The sequence below is a fragment of the Magallana gigas genome, chromosome 1 (genome assembly GCF_963853765.1).
Source record: "Magallana gigas chromosome 1, xbMagGiga1.1, whole genome shotgun sequence".
NCBI lineage: Eukaryota > Metazoa > Mollusca > Bivalvia > Ostreida > Ostreidae > Magallana > Magallana gigas.
Window position 1 is genome coordinate 22,096,551 of NC_088853.1, and position 17,994 is coordinate 22,114,544.

General features: G+C 30.7%; 1 protein-coding gene across 1 annotated transcript; it reads right to left on the reverse strand.

Moving 5' to 3' along the window:
• Window positions 1-4,260: 4,260 nt before the first annotated feature.
• On the reverse strand, window positions 4,261-6,329 carry LOC136275720 (uncharacterized). The gene is made up of 3 exons (XM_066085544.1): window positions 6,318-6,329; window positions 5,787-5,969; window positions 4,261-4,668 (listed from the first exon to the last, which is right to left on the reverse strand). The coding sequence occupies exons 1-3, from the start codon at window positions 6,327-6,329 to the stop codon at window positions 4,450-4,452; spliced, it is 414 nt and encodes a 137-aa protein (XP_065941616.1). The 3' UTR covers window positions 4,261-4,449.
• Window positions 6,330-17,994: the final 11,665 nt, after the last annotated feature.

Here is a 17,994-nt window from a genome sequence, read left to right on the forward strand (position 1 = left end):
AGATTTTCTTAGTCCACAGTTATCAGCGAGTGCAAGGAAACATACTTTTAGACGTTTAACTTTTAAAAACAATATGATATAATATTTAGAGAATAATATATCTACAACAAGTAAAACTAATGGGTAAACCATATTGGTTTGATAAAAGTAAATTATATAGATTTAAAAGTATTGTTTTTACTTATCTATAAAATATTTTAAAATAAATGAATTTGATTGCTTGGAATGAGAATATATTGATAAAGTATACCGCAAGTATTTATATACAGTTTAGTAACTATGAAAAAGAAGTATATAGCTAGTAATAAATTTGTCTGCTACAATATGTATTGTTTTTACTTGTTTATAGAATATTTTAAGATAAATGAATTTGATTACTGGAAATGAGAATTCTATTGAGCAAATAAATAACAAGTATTTTATGAACATTTTAGTAATTGTAAAAAAAAGTGAATAGCGTGTTATAAATTTGTCTGCTACAAATAATTAAATTACTTATAAAAAACCATATTAGATAAGTATTGTAATAACTTTTTTTAAAAATTGATTTAGATTACTAGAAATAAGCATTACATTAAGTAAATAAGTAACCAGTATGTGTATAGTTTAGTAATTCCAGAAATGATTGGTAAAATAATTTATAAGTAATTGAATTAGTGGTATTTACTAATTACGATTCCAATTACTAAATATGCCTTTTACTTGCTATTCTGACGAATTCTATTACTTAGTAATAATAACTTTTCTAAATTAAGGTCTTCCGTTTCCAACGGAAGACCTTATAGTTTTCGTACGATTTCTTCTTCTTATTATTTTTTTCCACAAATTTTGTGCACGCGATTTCTCGAAAACTATTCGACCGTTTTCAATCATTTTTTCACAGAAGATGGGACTTGATGTATATTTCATACATTTTTGAGCTTTTTTCTGTCATCACTTCCGGTACCGATTTATCGGCTATTTTGCACATTTTCATGACCTATTTTGTGCAGAGCTGATCTCAGAAACTATCAGAGATATGACTATGAAATTTTCAGGATAGGTAGTCTATAGTTTGAAGTTGTGCACTATTATGTTGTTTTACGCCAGTGGCGCCATTTCTTGGAGCTCGCCTGGGCTCGAAAATTGAGTACGAATTTTCATTCAAAATTTTCATACGTTTTCATCTGTATCTTTTTATCAGTTGGTATTTTGTTAAGACATATATAACAAAAGTGGTAGATAATTAAACGTTCTTTCCAACAAAATCAAGAAAAAGGGGCTGTCCCCTTAAATTAGGGGCCAAGACACTCGTAAACTCTATTACAAATAACTTAAAAACGATCAAAATTTTGTAATGCAAGATAGAAGCAAAGTTGTTGATTGTAGCAATATTTATCAGGTAAAATCATTTTCACACCCATTTATGACGTAATTAGGGATTTTAAGGGGCCAAAGTACTTAAACTTTGATGCAATATATCTTGAGAAGGAGACATATTTTGTTAGGCGATGTAGAAAAGAAAATGTTTACATTGATGATTCTAATCGATTCCACTAATCAAAACTCTAAAGTCTGCCCCCATTAAGGATCTAGAGGGCTGGCCCCTAAAATATTCAATCATTTGTATCTCAAAAATGAACAACAATTTTAGATGGGTGTAAGAACAAAAAATGTTAGTATTCGTGAGACCTTTCGATTGAACTCAAGAAAAAGGGACTGGCCCCTTAAATGAGGGGCCAAGACACTCATAAACTGTATTACAGATAACTTGAAAACAATCAAGATTTCAAATATCTTTGGTACCTAGCCTTTTTACAAAATTGATACCAGCGAGATTTTAGTCACTGTAAGTGATTGAGACACAAACTTTTATGAATGATAGACAATCGATTGAAGATATATTTAACGGGTTTTCTTTTGTCAACCGTCACTTCCGGTACTCACCAGAAGAGTTCAAACAATTTATTTTTTTCACAAGTTTAACTGATTATCTTTGGCGTTTCATCTTCCATGATTAACAGTGGTGTACACTAAACAAATGTATAAAAAAACCTAGCTTTTATTTTCATAAACCTCTTTTGTTCGTCCGTTTTCGGTCTCGAGACAAAAAACCTAGATTCACCAAGATCGCAGATTTGGCAGAGAATATCGATATTTCATCGTATCATATGAAAATAAAATCGGGCGGAAGACCTAATCGTTACTCGTAACGAGATCTAGTTCAAATTCTTATTTTAAAAATGTATTTTAAAAAAATTTTAGAGAACAAAAGAAAAATATAAGACTTAAAAGAAAATCAAGAATAATGTGGCAAAGATATATGTTTGTTAATTTGTTTTCTTCTTTATATTTACAAGGTGCCACAAACAATATGAAGTTTTAAAAAAGTTTGACACATTAATTATTATCATATCAACACATTTTATACACTATAATGTTACACAAAACACTACTATTGTTAACAAGTATATTTCAAAGATTAGATTCTATAAAATTATCCATCTTTAAATAGCTTTTAAATGCTGTATCGATAATATATATATCATAATTTGCTAATAAGCCAATATTGAAACAAAACTAATTTAAAAAAAAACAAATATAGGAACTAGCTATTCATTATCATTTCATGGACAAGTTATTCATCTATACTACTATATTAAAATAATAGACTCGAATTTTTGGTCTTTAATACCGAGAAATCGGAAGAATACTGTCTTTTGTTTTATATATTTTAAACATCAATGGTACTTGAAGATTACCAATTTGTTTTTATTTTTTCTCAGTTAAGCTTCGCTAATTAATAATCAACGAAAATTCCTCCAAAAATCCCGGAAATCACCTGGATATTTTGGATTTTACAATCTTGCACTTGCGCAATACATTCACGCTAACGGGATCTTTAGTTTATGTTTTCACAATATCACATCTGCATGAATAAACTCAGAAATGATAATACAAATACGGGTAAATTTTCATAGGACTTTTGCTATTTATCCTGTTTATATATATTAATGACTTCTTATGAGAGAAAGTATAAAATAACAAATATACATTTCAACTAAGTACTTACTTTTGTCTTCGTGATGACAAAAAATATTTGATTACGTGCAAAAAAAGTTACATTATATTTGTTAGGAGAGTGAAGATAGAATATGTTTATCGTAAAAATGAATAACGTCCTACAGACTCAGTTTTACAAAGAAAATACGTGTACGTTGGTGAAAATGTGTTGAATTCTTCCATTCTATCAATTAAAATTTTTAGTTGAAATGTATTTTGCAGTTTCAAAAAGGTTTGTAGTGATGAATTTGACTGTTATTTCAAGGCAACTTCATTAACTTTCTCCAAAATGTGCAATTTTCTGCTACATTAATTACAGGTATGAGGGAGGCATTCTAACTGTGGTGAGGGCCTTTCCCGAGACACAGTTACATGTAGATTTTTCAAACTAAGGAAAGTGTAGTGAAATTAATAGCATTATTGTAGGCTAATAGCCGTGTTACATGTATGTAAATGTACATAATAAGGTGTCGATGCACCTATTTCGGAAATGTCCGATATGCAATGTCAACCCGTGCACGCACGGGTCAAAGTCTAGTTTCTCTCTAAAATAAAAGAGTCTTCAAAATGTACAATATACAACGCAATAAGTTTTCAGGGCTGTGCAAAGATTGTGACAGAGTTTCCGAAAACTATCGGTCCTACCTGCAAAACCGATAGAAAATCGTAGTTTCCAATAACATTCGATATATTACTATTACCGGTCCGTGTGACCGGTAAGTTCCACTTTCACAATCACCGTTTTTGTCATTAACTCGTAATCTCTAAAACGATTTAGGGAGTGTTTAATTTCAGTTTATTCTTAGCGCTTATCTTACACTGATCTAGCAACATTCCGTGATCCGTGATTTTGTTTGTAGACATTTTAAATTACCAGAAAGGCTAGGGATGGTTAAAGTTTAGCGAGATTAATGGCATGACTTGTTCCGGAAAATTCAGAAGGGTCAATCATGGCCGTTTCATTAAATATTGATTCCATTAATATTCGATTTGTATATAATCATGAAAGATCATATGTTAATTTGTTTAGGTTGAATGAGAAATATCCAGTCCAGTACAGCGGATAAAATCGTGAATTTCTGGCACATACACTTCTCATATATATCTAACATGGAGCAGAATAAAAACTAGGAGAGAATAACAGAAATTGTAAAGGAGTCATCAGTAGACACAAAAAAGAAATGAATTAAAGATTACATATTTTGAAGTCATTTATTTCAGAAACTGAACGGAAATTAATTCTACATCTAAATATATTTTGAAGTTGTTTTTTTTTTTTTGCAATAATTGAAAGCTCTTTATATTTTGTTTAGTAATTACATAACACCGAACAATTACTGTAACACTAATAACTGTTATATTCTGTCTGATAAAATTTGCTCGGGACTGGCAGAACATGCAAAGTCATTAGTCCGAATCACTGGTAGAATTTTCTGGTTCTCGGATACTCTGTTGTAATTCCGCAAACCAAAACAATACTTCTAAAAGCTGATCTCGTTCATCAGCTTTCATATAATCAAAAGGTTTGGTGTAGTGTATTGTTGCTTCATCGTCTTCATTGGCTTTACCCGTTTCCAGAATGTGAGAATAGTGATCAGCATCAATTTCTAAGAACGTAATAAAAACCTAAAAAGGTACAAAAGGTTCAAAATCATGTTTATAATTTATTTTCATTATGGTTTCATTACATTTGAATATGTTCTCTTAGTCGTTTAAATTCCATGGCTCTTTGGTGTTTGTTTGTCTAGTCTTTCGACTTGCAGTAAACTTTAAACAATTCAGTTATACAGAAGCTAGGGACCAAGTGCTTTTATATGCCGTCTTAGAAAGTCTTAGAATATCGATGACTTAAAGTACAACATTCAATCGTGAAGACGGTAGCGATCCATGTTTCATAAAAAATATACAAATCATAATGCACAAACGTATCGAATTAACTTTTAAGATAATATGTTTTACGGAGCTACCGTTGTGGCGAGCACAGCAAGAATTACACATACATTGCATCATTGTCAACTAAGTGTTAATTGGTTATCAACTAACATCAACGAATTTGAGAAAGAGAGAGAGAGAGAGAGAGAGAGAGAGAGATAGATAGAGAGAGAGAGTTATCATATTTTAAGTTTTAAAATTCTTATATAGATAGCTTTATTTATTGAATGTATGATTTATATAAAAGAACAGATAAGTGTTCCATATTGCAACGTTGTACAACCTCATTTCTTACTTATATTTTGTTCAGTGTACCTAACGGCGAATTTTTTCTTAATCTAACTTTTAAAACAACTGATTTTATAAACAAAGAAATTTCTAAATGAATCATTGTTAGTGTACAATTGCCAAATTTTATTAGAAAATATAATTTGATAAAATAATATGGATTCAAATTAGTTTTTAAATATCATTGAATTTCCTGATAGATGACTCCCAAAAAGAACGTCATGATTAAAAAAAATTAGCAGTTGTTGAAACCAAAACCTACACTACAAGTTATCTATTCACAAACAATGTTTTAATGCATTTACGAATGTCCGATTTTTCAACAATGACATGCAATTGATTTTAAAACGTATTCATGCTATAAATAATTCTCCTGTAATTTTAGTGAGTGTAAGAAAAAAATAAATACAACAAATTGAAACGCGGAACATATATTTTTAAGTTATTTCAAAATCTTAAGGTAAAACATTTGTGAGACTAACTTCCATAATAACCAAGTAAATTATGTATTGAAATAAACTAACTTTGGTTCCAATGCATAGTACTCCAACCACGCCTGATGTAAAAAATGATTTCTCTTTCTCTAATAGTAGTTCTCCCGCAAGTTGACCTAAAATATTTTCTGGAACTTTCCGTTTGATAAATGGATCAAGCATGTCGTCATCTGATTCAAATTCTCTTATCTTGAAGTTGTCCTCTTTCTTTACCTTAAAATAATTTAAAAAATCAAATGAATAAAAATAGGTACGCAATACAATTAAGGCAATGGACAAAAGCTTTTAGAAAATGACAATAACAAACTATAAGCTATCTCCAAAACAATAAATTGAGATACAGATTCAACGCAGAACAACAAGGACCTCTGAAAAGATGGAGGTGGGATCAGGTGCCTAAGAGGAAAAAGCATCACCTCTCGAACGGTCGCACCCGCTGTATACTTATTGTCATGATCATGAAAAACGGAAGGAACAGAAATCAGTCCAATGTAGAAATAATGGGATTACAAGTATGAAAAACGTCAGTCAGCATGAGTCTTAATGAAACACTGTACTTACGGACAAGGCCATTGTATCGACCATTGAACTTCTATAAAGATAATTCTAATCGAGGTTCTTGATATTGTTGTTCCAACAACTTGTTTTGAAGTAGCTTGCGTTGTTTGGTAATTGTTAATCATATAGTTTTACCATTAACGTCTTTTTCTAGTAAAATATCCAAATATGTAACATTTTTCAGAATCTGTGGTATCTTTTCTTTCAAGCTCATTGAGATAAATTGAGTTAAATGCAACATAAAAGTGAAAATAACAGCTGTTAATTGATAAGCATCATCATTATTTCTAAATGTCGAGTTCAAGCACAGTAAGTGTTTTATTCTTTCTTGCACTAGCATTTGACTGAATTATGCGTCATAAGAATATAAATAAAAGACAGCCAATAGAGGAGCACAATTTGTGTCCATGGGAACTCTGACTAATTGTTAAAAGACCCGTTCTCCAAAAACTACATAGACATTGTCTAACAGAAATTCAAAGTATATCAACTTCATAGTACTTATGTGAAATGTTGCAACCACTATTGAAATAAATTATTTTAATAGTGGTTGGGAATGCATTTCATTAGAAAAATCACTTTGCAACCACTATTGAAATAAAACCACTATTGAAATGAATTATTTTAATACTGGTTTGGAATGTATTTCATCTGAAGAATCAATTTACAACCACTAATGAAATACAACCACTACTAAAATAAAATATTTAAATAGTATTCCGGGATGTATTCCATTTTGAAATTAATTAACAGACACTGTTGAAGTACAACTACAATTAAAATTATTCTTTTAATCGTAGCTTAGAATGAATTTCTTCATTAATTTTTCTTTGAAAATTTACATTTTTTTTTAAATATATTATTTCAATAGTGGTTAAGGATGCGATTCATTTCAACCACTATTGAAATAATTTATTTCAATAGTGGTTGGGGATACCTTTCATTTCAACCACTATTGAAATAAAGTAATTCAATAGTGATTGATGATGCATTTCAGTTTTATGTCTATTATTATGTCTGTTTGTATCACTTTCCTTTCTGCAAGGGGAGTTTCCTAAGAAAAAAAGTATGTCTTATGAGATGATGAATTACTTTTTGATTATGCTGTTCTTTGATTTATCTCTATATGGTCATGTTTCCCATACGAACTGTCATCTGGAACCGAAAGTGTTATGCACAGTCGGAATAATAGGCATTAAAATAACATCCTACCACTATCAAAATATTTTATTTCAATAATGGTTGTAATGAACTGCATCCTTATCCACAATTGAAATAAATTATTTTAATAGTGTTTGTAATAAAATGCATACCTAACCACTATTGAAATAATTTATTTCAATAGTGGTTATAACGAAACGCATACCCAACCACTTTTGAAATAATTTATTTCATTCAATATTGGTCTTTATGAAGTACATCCCAAACCATCATTGAAATTATTTATCTTAATAGTGATATTCATTATTACATAAATCTATAATGATATATAAGCTATAAATTATTTTTCAATATGCAAGGGTTTTGAATAGAAGTTCTGGCAATTAAAACGTTGTCTTCTAGTACAAATAATTTACAATTTCCATAAAACATGATATATCTATAGAAAGAGAAAGGTAAAGAAAAAATATGAAAACAATTCTATGTGTTAATCTGCGAAGATTGGTTATCTCTGCACAACAGTGAAAATCCTAAAATAAGTACATTTACATCGTAGTCTTGATTACTATTACCATAAAATATGCAAGTCTTTAGTACCTTAATTGTGTATTTGAATTGTTTGTTAAATAAAACCAAATGTATATGCATGTTTATCTGCGAGAATTGGTTATTTACTTCTACACAGCAGTGCAAATTGTACCATAATAAAAAAAAAATTATAGTAGTTGAACTTAAATGGTGTCTGTAAAGTAGTTCTTATCATGAAATACATCCACAATCTTTATTAAATCATTAATTCAATAGTGGTTGTATTTCAAAAGTGGTTGCAAAGTGGTTTTTCTAATGAAATACATTCCCAACCACTATTGAAATAATTTATTTTAATAGTGGTTTTATTTCAATAGTGGTTGCAACAAAGCATGGAGTTATATAATAATTTTGTAGATTTCCAATGACAAGGTAAGAAAAACTACGGGTTCCATTTTAAAAAAAAAAGACAACTGTCGATGATATCAAAACGCCTAAACGTTAATTTATAATGGGGAATGGTTGTATAAAACGTTGACAAATCATTTTGATGAGTTTGGTAAGATTTCATCACGTTTCTTATTATTCTTTAGGGCTTTTAAGTATCCATATCTGATTCACATCACTTCTTGGGTACTGTGAAATCATTAAAAATCGTGGTGGCTCAATTCTCGTGGAATTTAATGGGTACCTCTCTTTGGGTCATTTTAAGTAATTAGTGTGCCCCGTATTTGTCATTAGCACGTTTCCGGTCGCTTGTGATTGGTAGATGTATTGGTTCCACGATGTAAGTTTTAACCCTTTATTTAGTGCATATGATTGTACACATATGAGTATTTGCATACGTAAAATATGCTAATCAATTACGAAGGGAAAATACGGAATGTATTTTGATATTTTTGATGCAATGTGTAGGAAAATTGTTTACTCTTTTTTTTCTTTTTTTACTTCTTTATTTTTGCACCAAATGTTAGTGTCACTGCACCTTTCATAAAACCATGTTTTATTAATCGTTTGTCAATGACATAATTGAATGAATATGACAAAATATTGCTTCTTATTTTACTGACTTCTGTCATATATTCTAGTCACAAGCATAGGAATTCGATGTTAATTTTATACACAGCTTCCTTCACACACATTTTACATGCGTGTTTAAACTCTTATGTTGATTTTGTGTCACCTGTGTAGTTCCTGTTTTTGGGAGTTGATTTTAATCAACTCTCCTATGCAGTTACTCTGACAAACCGAAAGTGAAACAGTGTTTGGATCAAAGCACAAACAGTGTTTGGATCAAAGCACAAATAATCGCCGCTGACAAGAATTAGTTCTTGAGAATAACTGATAAATCCGAAATAATGTATGCTAAAGCATTGTTTCTCATGAAACATATTTATAAATACCTTGAAAATAGTTAGATTTTAAATGGTACAAACAATTTAGATATGTTTTGTTGTTGTATGTATTCACACGTCAACGTTCAATATAGTCTCGTTCAACTCGACGCTCAGCTGTCTTCGTAAATCTCCGACAAGAGAGTCTTTCTTGCTTGTCGGAGATTAACTGCGATAGTCGAGCGTTTGGTTGAACGAGACGAGAGTTCAATATTGCTTGGATCCATTAATTTTCCGGAAATATATCTATCACCGATACATAGCTTGATTGAAATTATTTCTATCTTTAAATATTACTTAACATAATTCATATGGGGTTTTATCAACATTCTTGTGTCGATAAAGTCCGAAAATTCATATTATAAAAATGTGCTTAATTCAAATACAGATTTGAAACTACCTGTATTTGTCATGCAATATAACACATCATTGATTTTAAAATAAATAACTATCGATAAAATCAACTCCCGTCAGTTCTTCAATACTTTGATTATGTTTATTTCAGCTTTTTACTATTTGCATAAGAAACAATAAATAAACTGATCCGCCAGAACCCTGGTGTTTTTTTTTAACTGTGTCTGATCTGGTTTAGCTTGGCTACGCCTAGACAGCAACACTACTAGTATGTTATTTCTATTTACAATAAAACATACGTGGCTTTTTGAAAGCTCTGGGGCATGACAATTAAAAAATAAACCAATTAAACGGAGATTTCCTCCACAAAATAATGTATTGACATTGCTAAGAGAGGCTGTCAGTAACCATTGATAATTTTCTTTTAACAAGTGGAAAGTGCAAGAATCACGAATTAGAACGAAATCTTCACACTTTTGTATACAGTGATAATAAATTATAAAATAAAGTGAAAATTTACAAAAACTGCGCTATTGTTTCTATGGCAACACACCGTGTTACCATAAAATTCATGAAATGTTGTTTTGCAACTTTTTCACAAATATATATGGGTATACAAAATCTTAACAATCCTTAGAGTGATAAAATTAAGGAAAACAATCAGGTTTTTTTTATTTATCTTTAAAAAATACATAGTTCTCTCCTTATTCATAAAAACTATTTCATTAAAATATATAAAAGTGAGCAAAATGGACTTCTTTCCAGACGCTATTTTTTCTGAGGTGCAACAGGATTGACATTTATTCTATATGCCGTTTTTAAGCCCCTTTCACAATTGCCGTAGGACCACTTTACACCACTTTGCGATCGAACTTTTTGGGCTTCGCACGAGCTCTCGCATATGTTGCACGAGCCCTCGTTTACGTTGCACGAGCTCTCGCATTCGTTGCATACGTTTTACTGGTCGCATCAAGTCTCCTCTGAATAGTTGACATGCACACTATTCAGACGCGACCAAACGCGATCCAAATTATCGCAGTGCAACATACGAACATTAGTACGAACGTTTTACAACGTTTTGTGTACTCGTAAGAGTCATACACGATTAAATAAGATCGTAAGATAAATTGCTGGTGTTTATGCGTCTGTTTTGCGACCTTGAGACTGTTGCTCAACGTGTCTCATGTAATCTTGCAACATTTTACTATCATTGCACGAATTATCAGCCTTAATATGCCATGCTTTGCTACTAGTATATATACCCTGTTTCATATATTCTCTGTTTAAGAACAAAATTTACAATGTACATTTAATGCATAATGGTGAAGGAAATACATGTATAAAGATTTATTTCTTTAAGAAAAATCACATTTCCCGAGGGCTTAGTACGAAAAAAAAAATTGGTTTTTTCTGGGGAAAAAATCTTCATATTCTGTGAGCATTAATGCAATAAACATTTAATAATACCAAGCAACATATGATTACACAAAATACGTTGATTTCTGATGATGTTTGACTTTTTAACAATCGCAACATTAACGTCGTGATTGTTTGATTTTCCATGTAACTGTCTTCCTTTTCTTTTATAAATCATAGTTAAGTTCGTTCTGTGATATAAAGGGAATCATGATAATTAATTATTTTTGATTTAATCATATTTGTCTATATAGAATGCTCATTCGGCTTTTTCATTCTCATGACATCGCCCTGTCATGTGACTTTCTAACCCAATTAGATATAATAGAATAATCATATTGAGGTATAATGTTTAATAATAAATGTGCTGCAGATCTGTATATTTCTCGCTTTCAACTATGTCTACTGAATATAGGACGTTTTTATACCCCCTCTGACTCGCACGATCATTTGTACCATTGAATGCATAATCGCACGTCCAATCACATTGGTGCACGTTCAATCGTCCGATCAACTAGTCTCTTGCGCGTTCCTATCTTATTATCTTTCAACAGTTGCTTTCATTGTACAACAGTCGCATACATACACAAGATATATCGCAAGATTCAATGCGTTTACATTGCACAATGCTTGCTTAGATCGTGCGAAATTCGTACGAATACTTTTTTCATATGCGATTATCTCGGCTACAATTAACGATTCATATCTAATTTTTTCGGTCGCACGAATATTTGGTCGCTTCTGCATACAAAAATGTATGCTACCGATATAGTGAATTAAAAAAGTTAAACAATTTACTAGTTTTCTGTAAATCCCGAAACACTATACACATGTTCCTCGCATTTCACATAAAGGGTACCCCCTTGATGCGAACTCTCAAGAATTGAAGGAATAAATGAATGAACTCTAAAATTAGAAGCAGATTGATTACCATTGATGATGGAATGGATCAATGATTTACCAGTATCAAACGAACATCGAAATCAGGGTGACACCAAAGGTAAGGCAAACAATTTTTTTTAATATAATCCTGTTTCCTCTCGCTCGACTGACCCTACATTTTACCCTCTGACCCTAATAGATTTTTTATATGATCGGTAATTGCTAGAAATTCCTCGGACAAGTGGAAGTCACTGCTTTCTAAGTTAACAATCCTATAAATTATCCTTATTAGCAAAATAAAATGATAGTAAACTAATTTGAAAGACATTTTCACTGCATGAATTAACACTGTATTGATTTACAACTCGCAACTATCTTATCTTCAGCATGTTCAGAGCAGAGACATAAATAAATAACAGAAATTGGCAACTGATCGAAATCTCGCGAAATCCCGCGGTACCTTTTGTAAAGTGTTCCCAGTTTAAATCAGTATATCTTTCTAATAAACAATTATATCGATAAACGAACAGCTAAAACCTATGACCAAAACATCAAAATATTATATTTTCATGAGTGTATGTCACATAAACAATATTAAAAGAGGAGTTTTAGGAGGCAGTTGGCTACCCGTCGTCCGAGATTTCGATTCGTCGATGTTTTATAGCTGGCCAATATATTTTCTATATATTAATCTTATTTTTATTATTTTTTGTTTCAAAAATGCCTAAAACATATGCACACTTTTTATTAAAACAATATGCTTTTGGTTTAAGATCATTATCTCGTTTTACTAAAATGTAGTTCTCAAAGTAAGGTTGGTCCCGTACCATTTTTCAACAACAAAACACGCTAATGGCGGAGTTGCCAATCCCTGTTATTTATGTCTCTGTTCAGAGGTTATAAACACGGGCAATGCAACAACATATCTGTGCATTGGAAATGACGGAAACGGTGTTTATTATTACTTTTAATACTGATATTACAGTTAGTTGATAACATTATTACTTAATAACTCTACGATAAATGCTATAATTTTCATAAAACCTGTTTAATTATCTTCAGAATTAAACAGATCCTTTACCATTTGTTTACATAACGGTATAAAGTGGATCGAAGTATTAGACTAATACCCTATGTAAAACTTTAATATTGGCACATTCTTACGGATTATTCTGCTAATTAAGCTGAGGTTTCAAAAATTTTAAGGGAACACCTCTGTTTTTATCCATCAAATTATGCATAAAGTTTCTACCCACTAACCCTTTATAGTCTATTCACTTTGTGATTCTTTGTAGTTTTAACAGTGTTTTAAAAGATATTAAGAAAAGTTTAATTCAAGATCGAGAGATTTTAGAAAGAGATTTTTTTTATTCATTGTCAATGAAAAATCCCAAAATATTTGTTTCCTGTCATATTTTTATTGCCTTGTATCTTATATATATATATATATATATATATATATATATATATATATATATATATATATATATATATATATATATATATATATATATATATATATATACATGTATATAGCATACTGACTCATATTTTTATACCTCTTACTTTGTTTCAAATATGAATTGAATCTTTTATAAATTCATTTAGTTAAAATACCACATTTGGAAAGTTTAACAGGTTTTAAGCAAGTTTTTATACTCATAAGACAAATTATTCTCAAAACTTACTGGGCCATCATTAGTCATAAGCTAGCAGGAAATCAATACAGATTCAAGTTGTTCAAAATGTATTTGCGTAAATATGCATGAGTTTTACATTTGATGGATTCATATAGGTGTAAATGACACCGCATGCACTGCATTGGCAATATTTTGAGAAGTGTTTGTCTATGGGCATCAAATTTGATAACTTTAAGGATTTTTTTATCCCTTTTTTTCAGGAACAAGTGCATATGAATAGTCAAGATCAGGATGGATTATCACATGCTGGAAACAGTTTCAGACTTTGCACAATTGTCTGAGGGGCAAGTGTCTCAGAAGAATGATTACATCAAAAAAGCAAAGGAAGTCATGCACAATTTTTTTTTAGAAATTCCGATCTTGAACAGGAAGGGAAAAGAGAAATGCCTTGTATTCATAGACAAATACAGAAAAGATTGAAAAGTGAACTTTATTTATGTTACAACGATTGATACATAAGTTCTACAACTTACATTAATATCTCTCGTCGGCACGGATGTTAGCGCGAGGGAATCATGGATGTGGGATGAAGCCGGAGTGCCCGGAGAAAACCCACATGTCCAAGTGGGCGACCACCATACCCTATCACATACAACCACTGTCGATCACGGGGATCGAACTCGGGTCGCACCGGTGATAAGCTAACAGAGAAGATGTTAGATACTACTGCAAACAGTAGTATTGCAAGTTGGGGAGTTCAGAGACAGATTCTCAGTTTGTTAGTGCAAGACTAAAGCTACAGTGGTTTGAAAATATATATCCCTGAGTTGACTCGTTATAAGTATTCTGCTGTACATAAACAGGCTGTTGCAAATCCTATCCCTGATAAAATAAACAACTGCGAGAAGAAGTTTCAAATAAACAACAACATTTCCTTGATTTTATAACGTCCCTATCCATTATGACAGATGCACCTTTAGTATTGTTATTTTATAAGCTAAGCTTCATGTGTACCTAAACTGATCATTAATCAACTACAGTGGCAGTTTTGAAAAAAATTTGAAACTGTTTTTGTACTTTCTTGTTATTGTTGAAGTAAATTAACTATGTTGAAGTCTGTTCTCAAAAGAAATCATTTGATTTTACTTTTCATAAAGTGATTAAAGCCATGAAACCTTCTCTTTTTAATATGAAAATATAGCTGAATATTGTGAAAAATGGGATCGTTTTGTCAGGCCAGGAAAAAAAAGTAAAGTTGTTTAACTGATTTCATTTTATGAAATAAAAGTCTAAAATGTGTTTTTCCTTTATGAAAGATTGCACCATATCAAGTTGTGCCACTGAAATATCTTAACTTAAAAATTGGTTGTTTTATTGAATTTTCAGTTGTAAAAAATGTATTATTTTGGTTTCCATGGAAGCCAAGTTTGGAAAAATATTCAAATTATTTTTTATTAAAAATTTGTAATGAGCTTTGTAATTTATCTTAAACTTATAGAAATGGATTTTACAATTTGAACTATAAAATAATTTGGCATTTAATGTGGCACATTTGACGGGTTTTTTTCCAAAGAGTCTGGAGCCGTTACCATGGTAACAACAAAACGATACATAAAATTGTAAGGAACGCATTTAAATGTCTCACACTTTTGTTTATTTTGAATCTATCAATAATGCTATATGTAATCATGGAATTTAAAAAAAAAAATTGTGCACTTTCCAAATTTCTCGATGATTACAGACAGCCTCTATTAACACGATGACAGAAACCTTTAACTACATGAAAATAAAACAATCTCGATGCTGTCATTAGACAGTAATATCTGCACAAAGTGTTTGCCACTTAATAACACTGTTTTGTTATAGAACCAGTTTTAGTAAAAACGAAGGCTACATTCAATTTCCAGTAATTTTTAAAATTATAATTTTCATAGAAAATGAGATCCCATCCCATAATACACATGAAAAGCCTTTTATGTACGATTTTGGGTTGAACTGTTTGCATGTAAATTATTTTTTTTAAAGTTAATCCATAATCTTAACATTTCATGTCATAGAAAGCATGGTCTATGTAATTATTACAAAAAAATAAATTTATGCCCCTCCCCTTGGCGGTTGACGGCTTTAGATTTGCTTCTGTGTGCCAACATCATTGTGTGCATGGATTAAGAGAAGGGGTGGGAGTGAGGGGTCAAGACCCTCCCACCCTTTGAAAATTCCTTTATATTACCGTAATAGTAAAATTACAAAAAATACAACTCGGAGTCCAACCCCCCCCCCAACCCCCCTGCAAACACAATTACATGAATTTACCCTGAACCCCCTCCCCCCTCCTCATGGATAAATAAATATACATCCGAATATTTTGATAACAGCGAAAGCCTGTACATATAGTTGCAACAAAGAAAATTGTTATGAGTGCAAAATATATGACATACATGTAATTATATTACGCAATGGTTTTCTATGCAGAACTGCCAGGACAGAAGATATAATTAATGATTTAAGGAAGGAGTCTTTTCATTATCAAACATACTTCTTATAATAAGAAATGTATGAAATTTTGAAACAGTCAAACGGATCATATTACTTAATGATTCTATCAGTTTAATTAAATTTGACCTTTTTGTTTTCGGATAAAGGTCAGGTCAAGGTCACTACCTTTTCCCTCAACGTAAAGAGTGATAAAAATAAGTGTGGCTCTTTATAGTTCTGTAGACATTTGTTTAAGATTTGAAGATTCAAATCTTCAATGAAATCATAGACCATGAGAGTGTTTATCAGCTTATACTACTAAATTGGAATAAATATTTATAATAAAATTGATATTGCTTAGCCCGCATTTCCTCTAATTTTCTTAAATTTTGAAGAAATTTTGATTATTTTTTTATGCTTCCAATAATAAAATATTTCTAATTTTTATGTATTATGAAGACTTTATATAAAGATATAAAATGACAGAAAAGCTAATATATTGACCGTTTCATAAGATAGAAAAACTGATTTTAGGGATTTTTTTCACAAAAATCAAGATATAGAATGGGCGCTTTAAAAAGCTTATAAAAATGTTATTTGATAGGCAAATAATATTTTAAAAACATATTCTGAAACCCAAGTATCATATTATTAGTTCACATTAGTAAAAAAAAATCCAACATTATTGTTATTGTTTTTAAAATGCTAAAACAGACTCATTATATATATATATAATCTGCAGCAATTCTGAATTGCGCAACATGTGATATTTTCCTACGCCAATATTACGCCAAAAATATAGTTCTTGTTCCATTCTAAACATTGATTACATTTTTCTATGCCAAGTTGTATTATAGTAAAAAAGAAAGAAAAATATACTATTTTAATTTCCTTTCATCTTGATTTAATGAATAATTAATCAAATTTACGTTTGACAAGTCGAAAACCAGAAAAGACTCCTTCCTTAAGGTGGTATAAGACACAATAATTATATGGAAAAAAGTGCGTTATAATCAATTAAATTTCTTTCATTATGATATTTTATAATTCTAAGATTTTACAATACATGTATTTAGTCAAAACGAATATTAGTTTTTAATTTTTTGGAAACTTAGATAAAAAATAGAGTAGCCCCAGGAGGATTTGAAGTCTCTACTTACGGACACGTGGTTAGCGCTCTAAATTATTGCACTTCACTGTTAGGTAGCATTATTTTGGGGGAAAATATCATATTTATACTTTATTGTTTATTTCAATAGGGAGATCATCACAATATGCAGGTGTCGTGTACCACCTTAAGACTGAAATGTGTGCTTAACAGTTATTTACCAAATGAAATAATCCAACAGGTTTTGAGGAATCTATACTACTATACTAAAATAATAGACTCGATTTTTGGGCTTTAATACCGATAAATTGTAAGAGTACTGTCTTTTGTTTTCTATATTTTAAACATCATTGATACTTGAAGATTACCAATTTGGTTTTTTTTTCTCAATCAAGCTTTGCTAATTAATAATCATCGAAAATTCCTTTCAAAATCCGGAAACCATCGGAAATTTCTGGACTTACCGATAAACATGCACGATAAATCACGGGAGGCTCATCAGTTTATAGTTCTACAATATCACATTTGCATGGATAAACTCAGAAACGATAATACAAATACGTGTTAATTTTTATTGAAAATTTGCTATAATCTCTGTTCATCAAAGAAAATACGAGATATAACTCTAACTCAGCGCATTTGATATAAAAATTCCAGAGAGTCCCGAATGTCAACATGGTGTGTAAATTTGAAGCGAGTAAAAATGTTGGTGAAAAAGTGTT

Excerpts from the sequence above, each read along its gene's own strand:
- LOC136275720 (XM_066085544.1), bottom strand. Across the intron at positions 4,669-5,786 it reads TACTATGCATTGGAACCAAA|GTTTTTATTACGTTCTTAGA; the intron begins GTTAGTTTATTT and ends GTACCTTTTTAG.